This window comes from Octodon degus, unplaced genomic scaffold, assembly GCF_000260255.1.
Source record: "Octodon degus isolate 3935 unplaced genomic scaffold, OctDeg1.0 scaffold00033, whole genome shotgun sequence".
NCBI lineage: Eukaryota > Metazoa > Chordata > Mammalia > Rodentia > Octodontidae > Octodon > Octodon degus.
The window spans coordinates 2,999,008-3,020,832 of record NW_004524609.1 but is presented as its reverse complement, the minus strand read 5'-3'; the positions used below and the strand labels follow the sequence as shown (position 1 = coordinate 3,020,832).

The 21,825-nt window shown below is 40.1% G+C and overlaps 1 protein-coding gene and 1 pseudogene across 1 annotated transcript in view; both read right to left on the bottom strand.

Moving 5' to 3' along the window:
- Positions 1-21,825, bottom strand: part of Tanc2 (tetratricopeptide repeat, ankyrin repeat and coiled-coil containing 2) — a 99,331-nt gene that overhangs the window by 20,487 nt on the left and 57,019 nt on the right. Inside the window, exons 6-11 of the mRNA XM_023714111.1 lie at positions 20,271-20,393; positions 19,144-19,380; positions 12,396-12,581; positions 9,568-9,661; positions 2,695-2,828; positions 1,093-1,216 (exon numbers count right to left, since the gene is read on the bottom strand). Coding sequence (XP_023569879.1) covers positions 1,093-1,216; positions 2,695-2,828; positions 9,568-9,661; positions 12,396-12,581; positions 19,144-19,380; positions 20,271-20,393 — 898 coding nt within the window. The remainder of the gene's footprint in view (positions 1-1,092; positions 1,217-2,694; positions 2,829-9,567; positions 9,662-12,395; positions 12,582-19,143; positions 19,381-20,270; positions 20,394-21,825) is intronic.
- On the bottom strand, positions 4,644-5,230 carry LOC105742050 (annotated as a pseudogene).

The window sequence follows — 21,825 nt, the reverse complement described above, 5'->3', positions numbered from 1 at the left end:
CACCTGGGCTGGGACTGGTCCCGCGGGTGCAGGGTAGCAGGAAGCTCTCCACACACTCACCGGACCTGGGCTAGGACTCTTTTTTTTTTTTGATGGCCAGAGAAGCTGAGTATTTTTTCATGTATTTATTGACCACTTATACTTCTGAGAAGTTTCTGTGCATTTCAGTTGTCCTTTTTTTTTTTTTTTTGACTGGGTCTTTTATCATGTATTTATTGGCCATTTGTACTTCTGACAAGGGTTATTCATTTGGGTTTTTTTTTTTTTTGACTGGGTCTTTTATTTTGGGGTGTCTGATTTTTAAAGTTTCTTTATATGTTCTAGATATTAGCTCCCTGAGAAGTAACTGGCAACACTTTTTCCTTGTTCTGTAGGTTGTTTATTCTCTCTGGCGGTTGTCTCCTCTGTTGTCCAGAAGCTTTAAAAATTTAGTTAATCACATTTGCTGATTCTTGATATGACCAATTGTTATTTGTGCAGTTGAATAAGGTAACAGTAATGGAGAGGAGACAGGACCCTGAAATGCTCTATGAGGGTGGACTACTACAGGAGAAACTTCCTCAAGCTCATATAACTCCATCTCCTTTAACTTATTTCTCATCCCATGAATTTGTGGATGTTGGTAAGTATCAACAGAAACTTATTATAACAGCCTCATAACAACATTCTGATTCTTCAAACAGAGGCCCACTGTTAACAGGTATCTTAACTTCCTTTTGCCTTCTTTGGATTAAAACAATATGAGTTGTGTAGGTTTACAAAAGAATTACGAAAGGCAAAATACAACCCATGAAAGATGAACAACTATTGAATGTGCATTTAAAAAGCTAAAGTTTGAAGATCACTAATGTGATTGAAAGAGTTCAGAACATGATAATTTGATTTAAATTCCTCAGGATATAATGAAATAGAAAATTTCAGAAGTAGAAGGATTCTACCATACATTAGAGGACAGAAGAGAGACCTTTCAATTTCTAATCAACTAGATTAATAATATCCATTTTCAACATCTCCTGAGTCCACTGCCAGAAGTCAGGAATGTAGTGGTAATTCTGGGCCCTGGTTGCTGAGATCTGGTATAGTAGGACTGACCTTGTGCAAGCAGAAAGTCAACAGTTCCTAGATGGCCTTCTGAGGCAGCCATCATCAGGGGAGTGCGACCCTGCTTATCTGCCATGTTGACATCAGCTCCATGGGTAAGCAGAAGATCAACAATCTGCAAGTGGAGGGAAATAGGGGTTAGCTCAAGAAAATCTGTTGAAAAGATATGCTATGCTATATAGGTAGAGGTACTTCTGCTGTGCGGGGCAGGCACCTGTGTAAGGGGCTTTCTACTATAAGAATCCCCTATAAGTACCTGCATGCTTCTAGTACCATGTTGACCCTAGGAATCTCTAAATATGTTAGAGACAGCAAAATAAGATTCATCTCTGAGTATCTGCCTAAGCTACCAGTAAAGAAGGAAAAAAAAAGCCAAGATGTAGCTAAACATCACAATGGAAGCTCTGACAAAAGTCACTGCCATCTTCTTATCAGTGCCTTTTATTTATCTCCAAGGAGCTTCAAGTTTGCCTGCAGTGGTGAATACCACTGAAGCAGCTACAAAGAAGTGCCTCTGATATTTCTTTACCACTGTTTGCTTTTTAGTCTTGTTTTTCCTACTCAAATACTTTTTAAATTTATTTTTTATTTTATTTTTCTTGTGGTACTGGGGATTGAACTCAGGCCTTTAAGCTTGCCAGGCAAGCGCTTATTCTACTGAGCTATCTTGCCAGCCCCTCAAATACTTTTTTTAAAAAAAAATTTATGTATTTGGTACAGGGTTTCACTCTACAGCTCAGACTGTAGTGATCTTCCTGTTCTCAGCCTCCCCAGTGCTGGGATTACAGGTGGATACCACCACATCTGGTCTTGGCGGCTGGCTCAGCTTGCCCAGGGGAGGAGCTGGAGCAGCACGTGGTGCCAAGGATTGAATCCTGGACCCTATACTTGCCCAAGGAGGTGCTTATTCCACTAAGCTATTTCACTGGCCCCCTATTCAAATACTTTTAAAGATTATTATCAATATCATCTCTTTTCCATTCTAGGTATAGAGATTAGAACCAGCCATAACCCAAACATCTGGAAAGTCACGTAACTAGAATTTACATCTACTGCATTTTCTTTTAGCAAGTCTGAGACACCTGCCCGGGGCCATCTGAGATACAAACTTTTCCCTCATCTGATGGATACTGTGAAATGTGAGAATGAGGTTACTCCAAGTTGAGAACAAAGGTAGGTAGTCAATCTAGATGACAAAGATAGTTCTGAATGTGACTCTATCACCTTGTCAAGTAATAATATTAGTAACAAAGGCCCAAGTTCTTAAACCCAAGGACTTACAGGTAACCAAAAAAATTTTTTTTTGTATTTTAGGGAGGGGTCTCCAGGGTGTTCAGGGTCTCACTACTAGGTCAGACTCGTAGTGATTCTCCTGTTTACAGCCTCCCAAGAGCTGGGATTATAGGCGTGCGCCACCACGCCCAGTCTCAATCGTGGCTCAGCATGCGGGGTGGGGGGCGGCATGGCAGGCCTGGGGATCGAACCCCCAGGCCCTACGCCTGCTTAAAAATCTTGATCTTTTTATTCTTTGCGTCAGTAGTTTGTACCTGTAACTCGCCGCTGCCTGAGTGCTAGCAGTTACTACCTGCTTACCTGCCAGTGGCCCTGGCGAACAGTGCTGAAGAGGGGTACTGCCCCTCGTCGGTTTGGCTGGGCCACTGCAGCACCTTGCTCCAAGAGCAGACGGCACACCTCCAGTTCACCCCTTCCCGCTGCAGCTGTCAGGGCTAGGGCAGAGAACAGGCGAGGTTAGGAGGCTCTTTTCTCTTTACTCCCCAATATTAAGCATGGCCTTCAGCTACTTCCAAATAGTGATTTTAACTGAATATTCAGTTTTTTTTTTTTTTTTAAATACTGGGAAATCAAACCTAGGGCCTTTGCACTGAGCTACATCCTCAGACATTTTTTACTTTTTGATAGAGAGTCTTGCAAAATTGCTGAACTGTCTAGGCTGGCTTGAATTTGTAATTCTCCTGCATCTGCCTCCCATAATACTCAGATTACTGGTGTACACCACCATGTCCTGTGGAAGGAGACTTCTTTTAAAGGATAATAAAGAATAAAAACTTTTAAACAGGCTCACAATATCTGGGGCAATCATTACAATACATCTACTGAACTTCGACTAACTCACCTCGTTTCACTGCTTTTTCTACTTAGACTGTCTTCCCTGCTTTGGCCTCCCTCTCTTTTGGTGCCTCATTCTAGCTATCAGCCTTCTCCTAGTGTATGTGTGAGTGGAATTCAGAGAGAAGGGATTTTATAGAACTAAAGGCAATTCTGTAGTTAGCTGGGCCTATGTCTGCCAGACCTTTACTCTTGAGCTGCCAAACTCAATGAACCAAGGTCAAGATTTGCAGTCTAAAGGCCTTAGGTGGGCCTGTCTTCATGCCTGCCCCTCATTCTTGTCTTCCTTCCTCATTAACTGAAATACAAGCTTTTTCTATATTTGCAAACATTTTTAGTAGGAGGATCAGAATTATTCAAGGTCTTAAAGATGAGAAAAAAAGGTGAGATAAACTATTTTTTTCTGAATACAAAATAAAAGAGATGGCTTTCAATGTATAGTGTGGTACTTCTGTAATCACAGCATTTTGAGAGGCTGAGGCAGGAGTTCCAAATTCTAACTGAGCCTTGGCAATTTAGCAAGACCCTGTCTCAAGTAAGACCAAACCAGACCAGATCAAACCAAACCAAACCAACAAAAATAAGCAGTTATGTCAGTATAAAAATACATCATGAAACAAACCCCATTATTTTATGATCTTTGATACAGTGGAGTTTCTCTTAGTGTGTACTTCATCCTCAGTGTGCTGTTTTAACAGCAGAAAAGGAATTTGCAGATAAGTTTATCTTTTAACAAATAGGTATTTATTTTATTTAGCCATGAAATTAAAAACACATATTATTCTGTAGGATGGGTGAAGGGTGGGTAGGATAGAAAAGGATTATGACAGGAGTTACATTTCATTTTAAAGAGAGGAGTTTTATGTCCTTCCTCAAATGGATTTGGAAAACTGATGTGGGAGACAGCAGGTCTTTCCTTCATTATGACCATCTATTTAATGACAAGTCAGCAAGTGATGGTGCTGCACAGTGGCAGATATTTCAATATGCGAACATTGCAACCTAGTCAGAAAAGCCACCGAAATTTAAATCAAATGGTCACTTGTATTATTTTTGCATTTAGGTGCAAATTACAGCATCTTGTCTTTGGGCATGGCCTAATTTATACACAACTGAGTCATATGTAAAACTAAAGCCACCTATAATTTCCACAAAGATAAACCTTTAAATAATCTTTTCCTTCCCCAATGATACGATGGCCTTAAGAAGTGTGACAATTTTCCATGTTATATGTATATATTTGTCTTACATGTATTAATAATATTTTGGAACTCTTGACACTAGCATTTCTGTTCAGTTCCTCATAGGAGGACAGAGACTTGGTCTTATATCTAAGGGTGAAGGTCATTTTATCTTATTTTGTTTTTTTACTAATAAACAACATGAATTTTATTTGCATTTATTTTATGCTTAATTTATTCCCGTGCCATAAGTTTTTGTTTCTTCAGTTTCTTCTGGGATATCTTTTTCTTCTGTGCAGCTTCCTCCTCTGGTTTGGGAACAATTCGTTCCTTTTTAGTAAGGATCATCTCAGTATGGCAGGGGGAGCTCAGGGATGGGTTAATCCGACCACGAGCTCTGTAAGTACAGCGGCACATCTTGGGTGCTTTGTTCACCTGGATGTGTTCAATAACCAGAGAATCTACATCTAAACCCTTAAGTTCAGCATTACTCTCTGCATTTTTAAGCATGTGTAGCAAAAATTCAGCACTCTTTTTGGGCCACCAACCCTGTGTCCAGCTCCACTGTTTGGCCCGGGCACACCTACCAACTCCACCATCATAACGCCGGAATGGCACACATTACTTCTTTAATGTGACATCCTTGAGATCCTTGGTGGCCTTTCAGATATGCATACGCTTGATGGCCTGGGCAGGTTCACGCGTGTTCTTAAAGTGAACACGAAGATTTGAGCCTCTTGATTTGCATGATTTGGTGGGGTTTTCTGGGTCAAGAGAATAGCGAACCATTTTCACAGGTCACCTACGGCCGCTCACAGGAAGAGCTGAAGGTCATTTTAAAGCTCTGAATGAATGAACACATATGCTAAGGGCTATAATTATTTACTGGACAAGGAAGTTTTGCCCTGATTCTTTTAAATTCATGTGATCATCTTTATTCCCCAATTTTAGGAAAAAACATGACCTGTATATAGGCTGGAACCCCAGGATAGTTTAAGAAGCTGACAGGGATAGATATGGTTGGACATCATCAGAATCACCTTTTTAGTACAGTAAGCTCACTACCCCATTGTTCTGATCCCATGTAAATAGCTGCGAGGTGATGTGGCTGCTGCCAGCCTCCCTGTGTGTGTAGGACAGACACATTCTGTTTCACCAAAGAGCCTATAGAAATCCGGAGAAAACAAAAGATACTTAACAATCAAGTCTCTTAACAGTGAACCTAGTTAACAGAACATATTTCAATATTCACAGCCAGTGCTCTTCTGCAAAGTTATACTGCTTACTCCAAGAGTTACACGACTCTAGTTGGCCTATTTCTCTGTTAAATAATACATTTTTATGTGAGGGAATGTTCTACTTGGCCCTTTTCTTTGTTATACTATCTCTGTTGCTTAGGTTATGATGTCATTTGGCAGCAAATTTCAGCTGATAGCTAGACATGCTCATTAACACAGCTGGCCAATTTCATTTCAAACACAGTTTGGACTTATCAAATTTGAACAGTGAGAGTTGCTTTGGTTAGATTTTATGAGTCTTATCAAAGGCTGTTAGAACTGTTTTTAAAGGAAAGATTAAGAAAAAGCTGGGTCTATAAAGTAATAAAGTGATTCTTAGAGCAAACTTAGCCATTAGGAGCAAACTCTCTTCCCAAAGACCAGAAAATGAATTTGTTCCCTAGTTTGTCAGCATCTGGTGAGATTATCTGACATAAATGTTTTTTTCCCTCAAAGAGAAACAGCAAAAGTTAGGTAGATGGGATGCTGATACTAAATAGAATGCAGAGAAGTAAATGACTCTATTTTCAACCTTGAAGGAGTATGCCATGTAAAATCAATGGTGGGAAGGTGATTGGGAAGACATACTGATTACTGCTACTCAAAATATTAGTTAAATATTTATTGAGCTATTTGTCAGACACTATTTCTGTTCTCAAAAAACCCATGGTCAAGTAAGAAAAACAGATAAATCCACTACTGTGAATATGGTTAGCACAACAGAGATAAATCCATGGTACGGAAATGGTGGAGGAAAAGTATCTGAGAAGGCCTCCATGAAGAAATAATGATCTGAGCTACATGAGGAAAGATAAACAGGAGACTTATAGGCATAGAAGTACGTTCTGGAGTGGGGTATGCTGAGATGGCACTGAGACAGCATTGTGGGAAACATTGTTGTTATCATAATTGGAATTTTTGGAGAAGATAGGCAATAGATGAACCTGGAGATTATGACTGGTTTTTCTTTTTATGCTACACTAAATAACTTAATTCTACTAGCAGTAAAGCAAACTGACATTAAGTTTTGATTTCTTAAAATTTTGAGGTAGTACAAATGTATAAAAATTAATAGTACTTGGGAGTCTGAGGGAGGAGGATTGTTGGGTTACAAAGTGAGCTCAAGGCCAGCCTGAACTGTAGAGTGAGACCTTGTCTCAAAAAGACAAAAAACCCTTATCAGACCCAAAAGCTACAACTCTTGTTGCACAGGTCCTGCTTTACCTTGGTCTTAACCATCCAGCAGAAAAGTATAAAAATGAAGTATAAGAAGTAAAGCCATGCTGTTATGTTGAGCTGTAGGGGACTCAGGTCAACAATTTCTGACATTGCCAGTCAAGTGGAAGCCCCAATACTATTATGGACTACTGGACTCTTTTAGAATATTTTGCTGAGTTAACACACCTATAATATTCAAATAACAGAACTAAACAAAAAAAGGGGATACAGATGAATGTTCATTTTGTATCTGTGTATTCAAAATGGTTAGGATAGATATATAGCTACAATCTCTTAATAAATAGAGGGATTTGTTCTAATGGTGTCTGTAAATAGGATAGCATGTCCACATCTTGTACAGCAATTAACCACTAGGAAAAATGTATGCAGTGTGTTAATTACTGAAACTGTCCTACCAATTTGGTTTGAAACTGTCTCATTGCTATTTGTTTCTCAATAAAATTATGGGGAAAAAAAAGGGCTGGTGAGATTGCTCAACGGACTAAGCACCTGCTTAGGCAAGCACAGGGACCAGGGTTCAAACCCCAGCACCACATGCTGTGCCACGCCACCCTGCCCCTGGGCGATCTGAGCCATCAAGTCTGGGCATGGTAGCATACACCTGTAATCCCAGCACTGTGAAGACTACAAACAGGAGGATCACTGCTTCTGAGGTGCACAGGGAGACCCTGTAATAAATACATTAAAAAAAGGAAAGAAAGAAGAAAATTAATCTAGTATTTTTCAAAGTCTGAGGCCACAAGGTTTTCTCCTAATATGAAATTCATATTGTTGAAACTAACACTTGGGCTGAGTAGATAGCTTGGTGGTCTAAATGCCTGCCTGGCAAGCACAAGGACCTGGGTTCAATTCCACATGCAGGCAGTAGTGCATGCTGCACCTGCCCTAGAACTCTGGACAGGCTGGGCATGGTGGCTCATGCCTGTAATCTCAGTGCTGAGGAGTCTGAGACAGGAGGATCACTACAGCCTGAGCTGCATACCAAGCCCCTGTACAAAATTAATTAATTAAAAAAAGAAAAAAGTTGCCCTCTATTTAGCTTATCCTTTCTTGAAGCTTTTTAAAGATTTAAGTACAGCATTAGATTATATTAATTATTACGATTATTAGCTTTGTAATTTCTATTCATGGTCATTATTGGGCCATGACTTTTCATCCTCCCCCCTCAGTGGTTAGATGGCCATATAGTAGGCAGAAGAGGTCTTCTGGGAGATACAGCAGCACTGTGTTGGGGCAGACTGTGCTAACAAACAAAAAATAAGCCAACATATCCCTTCTGTGGCTCTAGGACACAAATGGACACTCCAAAAATGCTGATGTCCTGGTCATTCTCTTCCCTGTGACCTGTTCTCTAGCTTCTCTGAGAGCGTGGTTTCAGAGACAACAGCTGTTTCCAGCTGCACATTTTCCTTTATTCTTTTATGGGCTCTTAAGTGCAGCTGCTTGGCATCTGCTCCCTTCAGCTATTACAGGGCTGGGGGTTGCTTGAGAAGCAAATTTGTGAGCTTTGGACCACTTCATGTGACAATGTTAAAAAAAAAATGAAGAAATTTGTATGAAATTCTGTCATGGGAAGAAAGCATAATTCAATAGGTTGTTCTAAATTTACATGAATTTAGTCTTATTTTTAGTAACACTCTTATCCTAACCAATATACATATCTTTCTTCTTTAGTAAAATACTTTCCCCCTAAATTGCTCATCTAAATATTAGTCTATTTATCCTGGCAAAGATGACACACATCTGTGGTCACTTGGCCACTTTCCTTGCCTCAGCTTCATAAAAACACATCGAAGATGACTAATGTTTCTCCAGGTTCTCCATTTAGACATGGAGGGAGGACAACAATCATTTCCTGCAAAAGCAACAAGGAAGAACCTTCTATTTGTGCAATGAGTACCACATGCTTTGGAGGTCTGGAAGACCCTTGCATTCTCCAAGTATCACCAAGTATCTTGCAGTGAGTGACAAATGATTCAGAACTGTCTTTGTTTAAACCAAATGGAATTGCATGGGGCTAGGCTTTAACAGGGTGGCACCTTCATTTTGTACAGAGACAGCAACTTTACTCAGAATGTAAAACTCCATTGTGTCAGCTATTATTCTACCATAGCATCATGTTAAAACACGGATGTGGCTGGAAGTGTAGCTCAGAGGTAAAGCAACTACCTAGAATGCATAAAGTCCTGCCTGGGTTCAATCTCTAGCACCGTTAAAATCAGAGGGGGATAAAAATGTAATCCGCTGGTTTATAACTACAAGTGAACTGAGTGATTTAAATGGGAAAAGTACTACAAAAATCGTATAGAAAAGAGAAAGTTCACAATTGTTTTCTGCTCTGGTTTAGCACATTGTAAGGAAACTTTCAGTCTTTTAAAAATACTTGGAAAAAAAATAAAAATACTTGGAAACAAGAGTGGAGAAAAGTTTTGTTTGAAATTGCTAATGGTATGGAGAATCCAAAGGGAAAAGGACTAAAACAGGAGTATTTGCTAGCTTGGGCTAATCAGTCTCCAACACAAAGGTCACAAGACAGAAGAATGTCAAAGGTATGCTAGAGAAAAAAAATAAATAATGGTATGACATAAGGAGAGTCTAAATAGACAAAACATAACATGAGAGAAAATATTCACGAGAAGTACCTGTCTCTCCCCAGAGACTGTCAAAACTATTGATTTGTGCTCGCTCCACTTCTTCTTCATCTTTTTCTGGAAGATCAAGTAGGTAGGAGACAATCTGAAACAAGAAATTGTGTCAGTTCAAACTTCACATACAACTGTTACTAATTTGCTGCTTGTGAAGTCTGTAAGATACTTACGTGGGTCATCCAAGTACCACTAACTATCTTGGACACAAAAGGAATCAGAACTCAGTGGCTTAGCAAATAAAACCAAATATCTGATAAGCATTTATCCTAACAGTTTATATATTTCTTTTTTTTTTAATTTTTTTTTTTTTAAAATTTTTTTTGTGTGTGTGTGTGTGTGTGTGTGGCCAGCTCAGTCCACCAGGGGGCGGGCTGGCTGGCATGTGGTGCTGGGGGATTGAACCGCGGTCCCTGGGCTTTGCTAAGCTTGTTCTAAGTAGGTGCTTTAGACCACTGAGCCATCTCACCAGCCCCTATATATTTCTTTTTTAAAAAACGCATTTAGTGCAGGGTCTACAGAGTCTACATGGTCTCACTACACAGATTGAACTTGTGGTGATCCTCCTGTTTTCAGCCTCCCAAGTGCTGGGATTACAGGTGCGCACCACCACGCCCAGTCAGTCTCCGTCTCAGTGCATCCCAGGCATAGGGCTGGCACGGCATGCCGGGGATCAAACCCCGGTCTCCGTATCTGAAAAGAGCTGTTATAGTTTCAGAAATTCTGAAAGTCAGTTGTAAAATAAAATAAATTATTTATCAAAAATGAAATAAATTACATCAACAATAAAGGTAAAAAGTACTCAAATATGAGCTGGAGATGTAGCTCAGTGGTAGGACCCTTGCTTAGTATATGTGAGCACCTAGCTTTGATCCCCAGCACAGAAAATAACTTCCTAATTATTTAACTACATCTTATTACTATCTATGCTGCTGAGGTTATTTATATTTATTGTATCTATAGAGCAGATGTTAGGGTTTGTGTCTAGGTGTCCCCCCAAACCCTCGTGCAGTCAGGGAGTGGCTCCTGGAGCTTGTGACTGATTGTGGGTGTGGATGCTGCACCTGCCCTGGGGCAGGTAATCTGCAACACAATGTAAGGAGGGGAGAGAGGCCAGCTAGGTGCCTGAGCCATGCGCTCCCCTTTGCTCTCTGCTCTTTGCTACCTCCATAAAAGGTTGCCCTCTGCCATGTGCTACTCTGCCTTGGAGCCAGCTGAGTATGGACTGAAAAGTGCAGTAACTGCAAGCTAAACCAACTGAGTGTTGGGTATTTGTCCCAGCAAGGAGTAAAGAGTAGCTGAGGCAGTAGAAATATTACATAATGGCATCCACATCTGTGTTCAGTGATCATCATACTCGTAGCCTGAAATTGGCCATGGTGGAAGTACTCTTACCCCAGAAATTGGAAAACAGCAGAAATCAGTATTTGGCTTAGAGATAAAGCTAAAATTTCAGTTTAATGAATATATTTACATGAAATTACAAGTGGTTTAGCAGTATACTACATATTGCATTTAATGGCAGTAAAATGATTGGGAAAAGAGCAAAGTGGGATGTAACTCCATTTGTCAAATCATGGTTTGGTTGTAACCACAGGTAAAAACTGATAAAAGTACTCAACATATTCTTTTTTATTTTTTTGTATTTTAGGGAAGGGTCTACAGGGTGTTCAGGGTCTCACTACTACATCAGACTCCTAATGATCCGCCTGTTTACAGCCTCCCAAGAGCTGGGATTATAGGCACGTACCACCATGCCTAGTCTCAGTTGCTGTCTTTGTGCACCCCGGGATTGAACCCCTGGACCCTGGGCCTGCTTGCAGGCGCTTTAATCTGATGAACTATTTGGCCGGCCCAAAACATATTCTTTTTTTTTTTTTTTAAAGGAATTTTTAACAGATATGAATCTTTTTTTTTTTAATTTTATTTATTTATTTATTTATTTATTTATTAGAGAGAGAGAGAGAGAGAGAGTGTGTGTGGTGTGTGTGTGTGGCCAGCTCAGCCCACCAGGGGGCGGGGCTGGCTGGCACGTGGTGCTGGGGATCGAACCGCGGTCCCTGATGCTTTGCTAAGCTTGTTCTAAGTAGGTACTTCAGACCACTGAGCCATCTCTCCAGCCCCCCAAAACATATTCTTTAGATCAGTAAAATTTATTTACCCCCCCCAACACCCCTACCTATTCCACTCTGCTCCCCTTCACAAGGTTACCTGTTAAACATTTCATATCAAACTACCAATTTCATATATTTGCCATTATTAACATTAATATTATAAATAAGTAATTTAGCAAAACTATAATTTGTATAGTGTTTAAGTATTTAGAAAGCACCCTCTTAACAGTATGAAAAAGAATTCAGTAACTTCACTTTAGGAATGGGAAACTAAGATTCTAAGAGATTAGGTAAATCTTCCAAGATCTAGACTTAATGAGCAGCAAAGCTAGGATCAGAACCTGAGCCAGAAATTCTGAGCTTTTTTCATGTTGTGTTCTTCCCATTCCACACTGTATAATGACGTGACAGCAACTAATCACTCTGTAGTTCAGTGTCACTGTTAAATAGGGGTAGAAGTATGGGCGGGACTGGATTAGGTAACTGTCATGGTCCTTTTTAACTCTCATGTTCTATGCCTGTAGTTCTAGGTATGTTATCATGTGAGTCATCAAATGTCTAGCGGACTTTAATCTCTTTATTCCTCAGAGAAGTGACTGAAAATTCATGTTAATTTTCATTGCAATTTTGTAATAGGCATGTCTTTTCTCCCGGTTTCCTAGGACCCTAAATACATGGCTTGAAATTAACATCTTCTTGCCCTTGTCCTACCTCAGTGTAACCCATGCTGGCTGCAGCAATGAGGGCCTGCTGGATGGCATGACTCTTCTTAAACACTCCTTGTTGCTGTCCAGCCATTGTCCAATCACACTGAATCAAAAATTTGACGACCTCTAGATGACCTCGGAGCGCAGCATGAACCAAGGCACACTGCCCATTCTTATCCAAATGATCCACCTAAGGGGAGGGAACAAAAGAATCTGTTAATCAAGACCTGTGGCTGTACTCCCAATCTGGTCATACCAGCTCGCTGCACATCTACACTACCAATACTCACCCACTGATGTTTCTTGAAACAATCTCTGAGAGAAATTACATGATATTTTACTTGTGCTAAGCCATAATTCTGCTACATGTCCCTTCTGAAGAGGAAAAAAAAATCTCAGCTCTTCTTTCTTTCGTTCGTTCGTTCATTCGTTCGTTCGTTCGTTTGTGGTACCAGGGATTGAACTCAGGATCTTGATTCCATTGAGCTATCTCCCCGGCCCCTCATGTTAATTCTACTTTCTGTACAAATAATTTTTTTTAAACCAAGATTTGAGAGACTTATAGCTCTGTTGGGACAGAAGCCAGTCTTTGAAATTATGAAAAGAAGAAAAAAAAACTTGGAGCTTTTTTTTTTTTTGTATTTTAAAGAAGCAAAATATATCATGAATCACTCACTGGACAACCAAGCTTTGGCAAAGATCACCCCCCCCACTCTCTCTCTCTTTTTTTTTTTTGCTCCGAATGGCTTCAGGGCAGGTTTGGCTGGCTTGAGTTGTAGGGATCGAACCACAGCAACCTGAGGCTGACTGCTTTGTTGAAGCAGCCACTTAAAGAACTGAGCTAAGGGGCAGGCCCCCGCCCCCTCTTTCAGAAGTGTGAAATCTCAAAGATCTGGCCTAAACTAGGCTATAAGCATTTGGAGCTTAGTGCTAGACTAAACTCTTAACAGCAGTTCTTCTAATTTCAGTGTTGGTTCCAAGATTAGGCTAAAAAAAGAGAATGCTTAAGATGAATCTACTAGAAGACCCCAGACATAAGTTTCACTGCATGAAATAATCTTTTCTAGCACAAATATGCTGTCTGTGGTAGTGAGCACACTTAATATCTAGGTTCTGTCTGGTTGTCCCACTAACTCTGGTTCCACCCAACAATCCACATGAGAGATGTTTAATGAATACTCAGTGTATGCAAGGTAGCACATGGGATAAAAGGTAAATAAGATAGTAATATATAGATTCTGCTCTCAAGAACTTTTAAGTAAGCAAGGTAGGTAGCAAGGTACTGTCCAAACAACAAAAGATATATGACACATGTCAGAAGGAAAACAAAATACAACAACATTTCAGAGAAATGAAAAATTAATTCCTGACTACAACTAAGAACAAATTCAGAAGGAAGGTTTCATGACAACTGGCTAACATAGTAAACACTTGTTCTAGACTTTTTAAGGGTAAGGTACCTAACGGAAGAAGTCTAAAGTGTCAGGTTGAGAGCAGACATGTTTTGTAATGCCAGACTAAGTGGTTTAAATTTAATCAGTAGATAGTAAAGAGTTATTGTGAATCTTTGTGCTCATAAATACATTTTCAAAAACTAAGAAATCATAGCTCCTTAGAGAAATGGTTGATTTCAGTGCTGGGCATTAATAGGAAGAGATGATTCTGGAACATCTTGTTTTTTTTTTTTTTTTTTTTCTGGAACATCTTGTACAAGGAAAAAAGTTATTCCACTACAGTAAGGGAAAGTTAAGTTACAAGAATCAACAACCAAATCTGGGGCAATCTGAGCAACAAAATGAATACTACTGGCAACTGATTAGAGGCCATAGGATAAAATAAATATACATTATTTCAGTGATATAAATAATTGAATAAATAATTACATGATGAGAAGAGACAGCTCTTCCTTCAGTGAATTACAACTAATACATGTTGAAGGAATGATGAAAATAGAAAATCACCACTAAACAAATACCACAGTAATATTATTGAAGCAAGAATCAATGATAAGTCCTAAAATGAGTGGACAAAACTACGATGAGAAATAGGGTATGGGGGCTGGGGAAATAGCTTAGTAGAATTAAGTGCTTGCCAGGGCCCTGAGTTCAATCTCCGGTACCCTCCCCTCTGCAAAAAAAAAAAAAAAAGAAAGAAATAGGATATGTATCTGCTTAGTCTCAAACCATCTACCTAAAAGACACAGTATTTCTTAATTGTAAAGGGAAAAACAATAACCTGAAACAAAACCTAGAAAATTAGTGTAAGTAAAGTGATTGAAATTAACATCATCCATAATAAGACATATAGACATTATGAACCTCAAGTGCCACATTTTAAATATTTATTTATTTATTTGGTACAGGTCTCACCATGCAGCTCAGACTTGTAGTGATCCTCCTGTCTCAGCCTCCCCAGCACTGGGGTTACAGGTGTGTGCCACCATGCCCGGTTTTGGTGGCTGGCATGGCATGCCTGGGTTCCAGGGCTGACCTGGCATGTGGTGCTGGGACTGAGCCCGGGTCCTTGTACTTGCCAGACCACTAAGACCACTGAACTCTCTCCCAAGCCAAGTACTGCATTTCAGTATGAGACAGCATGCCTTTGTATTCTTGCCAGAAATATATAAACCTGATCTAATGAGAAAACGCCAAATTTAAAAATTTTCAACCAGAACAAGTGGCCTATAGTTTTCAAAGTTGCTGAGATCATAAAAGACAAAGAAAAACTGAGAAACAGAATGGAGGAGACTGAATTAAATGCAATATAGGATCTTAAGTTGGTTCTTGTAACAGAAAAAGGCCATTAATAGGACAGCTGGGAAAACTTCAATAAGGTATGCAATTATTAATGGTATATCAATATTAGCTGTCTGGTTTTTATAACTGGAGTGTGGTTATTACTCAATCTGTTACCATTAGAGGAGGCTAGGTGGAGGGTACAGGAGAACTCTCTGGACTATTTTTATAATATTTTTCAATGTCTCAAATCATTTCAAAATAAAAGGTTTAAAGAAATTAAAGGGACAATGTGTAATAGCAAAGTCAAAATCTGAAAGGGGTGTATCTACATAAGAAGATGATAAGAATAATTCAGGAGGATGATGGTAGTTGGGATAGAGAAAACGGAATTATTGTTCAAGCTATTTTCAGGATAAAATTTAATGTTTGGTGACTAATTGAACTTGGAAAGGAAAATGACAGTGAAGCCAAAGATTCTTTAGAGAAAAACAGGTACAGCATTATCAGATTGTAAAAACTAGGAAGAGTAGGTAGTTACAGGTAAAGATGATGAACTAGGCTGGGCATGGTGGTCATGATGTACTCTAAGCATTCAGGAGGCTGAGGCAGGAGGACTTCCATGAGTTTGAGGCCAGCCTGGACCACATAGTGAGTTCAAGGCCAGCCTGAAGTATATAGCAAGACTCTCTCTCAAAAATCCAAATCAAAACCAAATCCAAATCAAAACAAAAAGCAACCACAACAACAAAAACTAGGAACTCGCAAGTTGGGAGTTAAGAATCATCCAAATGTAGGTAGAAGAGTTTAAGCCTGGTTGTATTTGATTCCAAAGTCTATGATTTATAATGTCATCTGTCTGCCTTAGCCTCCTGAGTAGCTAGAATTACAGGTTTAAGACACTATGCCAGTGTGGAGAACCACCTGGGCAATTCTCCTTGAAAGAACAATGGTCTGCACTTTGGCTGCCTGACCCTATTTCTATGTACTGCTATATACAGAGCTGTCTAGGACTTTTCCTTATCCCTTCACTTGACGTTAAGCAGTCCATATTGGTCTAGCCAAGGTGCTGGTGGTAGTCTTTGAAGACGGCACATGTGTTTCCCCAGTAACCCCCACCTACTGTTCTTTAATATGAGCTCAGTGGAAACGGGAGGAAAAGCCAGGGCTCCACACTGTCAGCGGGCATGGAGCTTCGAGATAGAGGCTATGATTTCCCAGGGCTTGAAAGATTACACATCAGAGCTGAAGCACGGACCCCAAGACATTACATACTATCTCTTTTTTTTTTTTTTCTTTCCTTTTTTTTTTTTTTTTGTGTGTGTGCAGGGTCTCACTACATAGCTCGAACACACAGCGATCCTCCTGTTTTCAGCCTCCTAGTGCTGGGATTAGAGGTGTGTGTCACCACACCCGGGCTCTGTGGCCAGGCTCAGCACGCCCTCAGTGGTGCTTACATACTATCTCAGTTATGCAATGCAGACCACTGTCTGCATATCCTACTCTGCATATTGCAGAGGTAAATACAGGCCTCCTACCTAGCTCAGTTCACAGTACTCATCTACTTCGTGCATTCTCAGTCATTTATCCTCAAGCTACTCCTTCATGACTGAATAAAATCTGGGTTTGGGCCTCTGTCCAGGCCTTTGCTCCGGATAGCCATCACTATGGTTGACTTACGAACCTTTGGTTCTCCATAACTATAAATATGCTTTAGTGTCTTTATTCCCACAGTGGGTTGCACTAAGAGTGGTAGACTGGAATTAACTTGACCAGGATTCCAATAACTTATCATGGCATTACAAATATAAACTTCCAGGACTGAGATGTGGACCAGGAATGACTCTCTACATGCCAGGCCTTATTTTTTTTTTTTAAATAGATGTAAAGGTGAGATTGAAATCGGTTAAATGACTTTCCTAAGTCTTTTTTTTTTTTTTAATAAAGTAAGTGTACATTTGTCCCAATTGTGGACTTGATCCACTTGTGTTTGATTCCAAAGCTTTTGACTTTAGTGACTTGCATCCTTTCTAGAGAAAGTTACACTGCAAAATACTAAGGAAGCAGAGGTAGTAAGTAGAGATGAAACATCTAGTGGACGAGGAAGGGAAAAAAGAGACACAGACTCTTGGCAGGCAACCAAGAGAGGAGGGTTTCTGTGTTAGGTCAGGGGAGACATTCATAGGTTTCTAGAAATTGAGTTTGAGGGGATAGTATGACTTTAGAAAAGAAAGAATGTGAGACCAACAGAAGCTTACCAGGATCAAGAACACAGGTGGAAGCAATTGCTTTGGAGAGTAAGGCAAATTCTTCCTTCTCTGAAGCAAAAGTATAAGTGAATGAATGTAATGACAAGCGGAGTTCTGAGATAGAGGTACATTGAAATGAACTCAATTTTACTAATACAAGAGTAGAAAAGGTGTGATACATTTTGAGAAGAGTGGAAATGATTTACATATCTACTCTGAGGAACCAATGAAAGATAAATAAAATGGTGGGTTGGCAGTGTAAGGGCTGAGCAGCAGGAAGGACCCAGTTAAGACCTGTATTTATAGTATAACAGTAATAACGTAATGACCAATTATTTATCTAGAAATGTCCATTCAAATAAATGGATGTTAGGGCTGGCCAGATAGCTCAGCAGATTAAAGCACCTGCTTAGGCAGATGCAGGGAATGGAGTTCGATCCCTGATGTACCGGCCAGCCCTGCTCCTGGGGCATGCTGAGACAGCAACTAAGACTGGGTGTGGTGGCGCACGTCTGTAATCCCAGTGCTTGGGAGGCTGAAAACAGAAGGATAGCTATGAGTCCAATGTGTGTAGTGAGACCCTACAGACACTGTACTAAATACATAAAAAGCCCAAAAAACCAAATAGATGTTATTATAGGTGGACAATTACTGTATCACGTCTATGCCCATGGCTGCAATTGCAGTGAGACTCAGGTTGCAGATCCTAAAGGAGTCTCAGGAGTCCCCTTTTCTTCCCTGGCAACAGCACTGGAAACATCAGAATGAGATCACGCGTGTCACACGTAGTTCACTCGGAAATGAGCATCCTGTTTGTTTTCAGGAATGAATCCGAATACAGTAAGCTACAACTTTCCCCAGAACCTTACATTTGTGAAGCTAGCATTTTTCTTTTCTGAAATTGAGTTCTTTCATACAAGTGGCTCTGGAGATAAAGCAAGCATTTTGAAAATGTTTCTAGAGAGCTATAATGTATTAACAAACATTTTGAGATGCCTTGGTTCACTCTGAGTATAAACAGGGAGAATCATCTGTTCCGCAAATTCCTAAGATGGTGGTCTTTAAGGACAGAATGAGGAGATCTGGCCTTCTTTCATCTACTTGGCTAACATTTCTTTTCTACACATGAAAGGGTGTGAGAGTCTGCAGGAGCCATTCAGTTCAGACTTGCCACTGCTGGCTCCCCATTCCCTCTTTTCTTTATTAGAAAGTGGCCTCTTCTGAGACCAGTAGACAATTTCTGGGTTGTCTAGTAGAGATCTTTTTTTTTTTTTTCTCGTTTAGAATTTAAAATATCTTTAATTAATTAATTTGGTACAGGATCTTGCTATGCAGCTCGGACTCACTAGTGATCCTCCTGCCTCAGCCTCCCCAGCACTGGGATTATAGGTGTGCGCTATCACACCCAGTTCTGGGGCCCTTACAGCACGCCCAGGGTTCCAGGGCTGGCATGGCATGCGGTACCAGGGATCAAACCCAGGTTGCTGTGCTTAGATTACTGAGCTGTCTCCCTGCCTAGTCGGGACTTTTTGCGGTTGCAGAAAGATATACTTTCCTAAGTGCCTTGCAAAGATTAGCTGTGTCCAGGTGCAGTGACAAGCGGGCAAACACTGGGAAATAAGCAGCATCAGCTCTCCTTTCGATCTGTTTTCCCAGCAGGGTTTGATGTACCTAGACTCTCAAGGTCACTCGGGATTTAAGGAAGATTCCACATAAGGAAGGAAGAAAAAGGGAAGGAAGAAATAGCAGTAGAGGTGGGAGCCATTACCTTGGCCCGTTTCTTGCACAACAGCACCACGATGCTCAGGAACCCTGCTGCCGCTGCATAGCCCAGGGGAGTCAGGCCACTTTCGGAGGAGGCATCCACATTGGCCCCAAACTCTAAGAGCAGGGCCACCATTTCTGTGTAACCAAGATGAGACTGGACACATAGAATTGGAGCGTTGTTTAAGACCTCTGTCCGGTAATTAATATTGGCACCTCCCAAAATCAGCAGTCTGCTGACCTAGAAACAAGGACAAAACCAGAAATAATAACCAGACAGGCATCAGGCATGTCTTTTTTTTTTTTTTTTTTTCCTAATTAAATCACCTGAGATACTCCAACAGTATCCTAGAAGCATTTAGAAACTTATATTTTATATCCTTGATTTGTTCCTTTTTCAATACAGGTACCTTGGTTTTGGAAAGGAACGTTAAAAAGTCTCCTTTACATAAACTGCTAAGTAGGTGGAGCAAATGCTACACATACTCTAGCACTGAATACTATCTCTACTAATCAAATTATTGATCAGAAAAGCTTCTCCCAAACGAAGGCTGGCTGAGAACAATTACACTCTAGAACTACCAAGACCTGATTTTTTTTTTAATTTTATTTATTTGTTTATTTATTTATTTATTTTGTGTGTGTGTGGCCAGCTCAGCCCACCAGGGGGCGGGGCTGGCTGGCATGTGGTGCTGGGGGATTGAACCGCGGTCCCTGTGCTTTGCTTGGCTTAGCTTGTTCTAAGTAGGTGCTTTAGACCACTGAGCCATCTCACCAGCCCCCAAGACCTGATTTCATATGTATAAGTCAGCTTATAGAAGGTCAAAGGAAAAATAGGGTTAGTTTTCAATTCACAGAATAAGACATGGGCTGAGCATATAGCTCAATAGTGCAGTGCCTGCCTGGCAAGCGCAAGGTCCTAAGTTCATTCCTGGTATGGTACAAAACAAAACAAAACAAAATGAAACAAAGCCCAAATGCAGAATGAGTGTAACAATTTGAAATATATTATCAGTAAAAGGCTAGTTAATAAGAGAGGCTAAGGCAAATCAGCAACTACATAATCACTTATTGTCCTTTGAGGTTTTTTTTTTCCACAGTTACTTTAATCTATTTGTAATTTGTGTTTACCTTTATATTTGGAGTATATAGATTGCGTAAAGAAGCCAGTGCCATGGAGAGACCTTCTGTGCTGTAGGAGATCCAGAGACCTTGGAGGATGGAAGATGATACACCAACTTTTTTGCTCAAACCCTGAAAAATAAACATTGAGACAAGAATTCTTAGGCCTGCTAAAAAGTACCACAAGTAGTAAGTTAATAGCTTCTAGTTTTTGGTGCTAATTAAGGGTCTCAAGCTTAACAATTGCCATGCCCAGCAAAGCTTACCCATAGATGCAGACAAGACCAGTTCTGTTTGTAGGAACAAGGTAACTGAAATTCTAACTCAGTAGTCGCTAGTGCTAAATTAACATCTTTCTTTTCTGCTGTATCTGGATGTAAATTGTTTTTCCATATCTTTTCTATTAGCTTTCTTGATTAAGTCCCTCAAATTCAAGTTACTAAATTAATACAAATTGTGGCAGGGATATTGTGATGTGACCACTGACTATCATTAAATTTTTTCCCCTTGCATTTCAGAAAACTATTTTCTAGCCTCCTTTATAGTTCAGTGAACTATGTAGCTGAGTTATGGTTAAAAAATTTTGGGGAGAAGTAATATGTCTCATACAGGCCTGGCCTCAAAACTTCTTACATATTTCTGCATGTTTTCTACCTTTTTTTTTCTTGATTGTAAGGATCCAACAGAGGACTCTGACACTCACTTAGGAACTAGACCAAGGAGGAACTTGTCTGATGACCTGAACTAGACTGCACTGTAATAGAGAAACAGTAAATCTTTAAATCATTGAGAGACTGCAGGTTTGTTCCTGCTGCCAGCATTCTTTACCCTAACATACCCCCAAACAGCCACATTTGATCATCCTTATGGAATAAAACACAACTTGATTGCCCTCAGCAATAATGTTTTACCTGGTATGAATGGCACAGGCCCTAACTCATGCATTAGCATTTGCCCCTTTCACAAGGGCTTCTCCAGTAGGAGACTGGAATAATTTTTCTTTAAACTATGTTAAGACACTCTCTGGAAGTCATCTTATCCTTCTGTCAAAATCTGGGTCAAGTGAACTGAAAAGGAAACTTGAAGGGCAGGAAGAAGCTAACGAAGTCTGGGGGCCAAGTGGGCCTGGACAGGTATATGTTTTGTTTTGTTCCTTAAAATGCAGGCTGTTTTTCTCAGGATGTCTACACATATCCACACCAGTGAAGTGTATTTATCTGGCGTATTAGGGAAGAGGTGTCTACATAGGAGGAATATGTCAGTTTTTCTGAGACATAGGTTCATCTAAGAAGACCTGAAGTCATAGCACTCAGGCTCTCCACAGGCCAGAATGTCTTAAGAGCAAAGAAAAACTTTGTTGAGAGAATTTGAACACGAAAGACTGAAAGACAAATAATGCTGCAGGAAGGGTAGACGCGCGAACATTACGGAAAGGCATTTCTGATGGGCATCTTTTATCTCCCTTGGGGATATTCTGATGCAACCAAATTATTTAAAAAATTTTGTATCTAAGAAATATTCAAAATAGACCCTTCCCACCGATTTCTTTTTTCTTTTCTTTTAA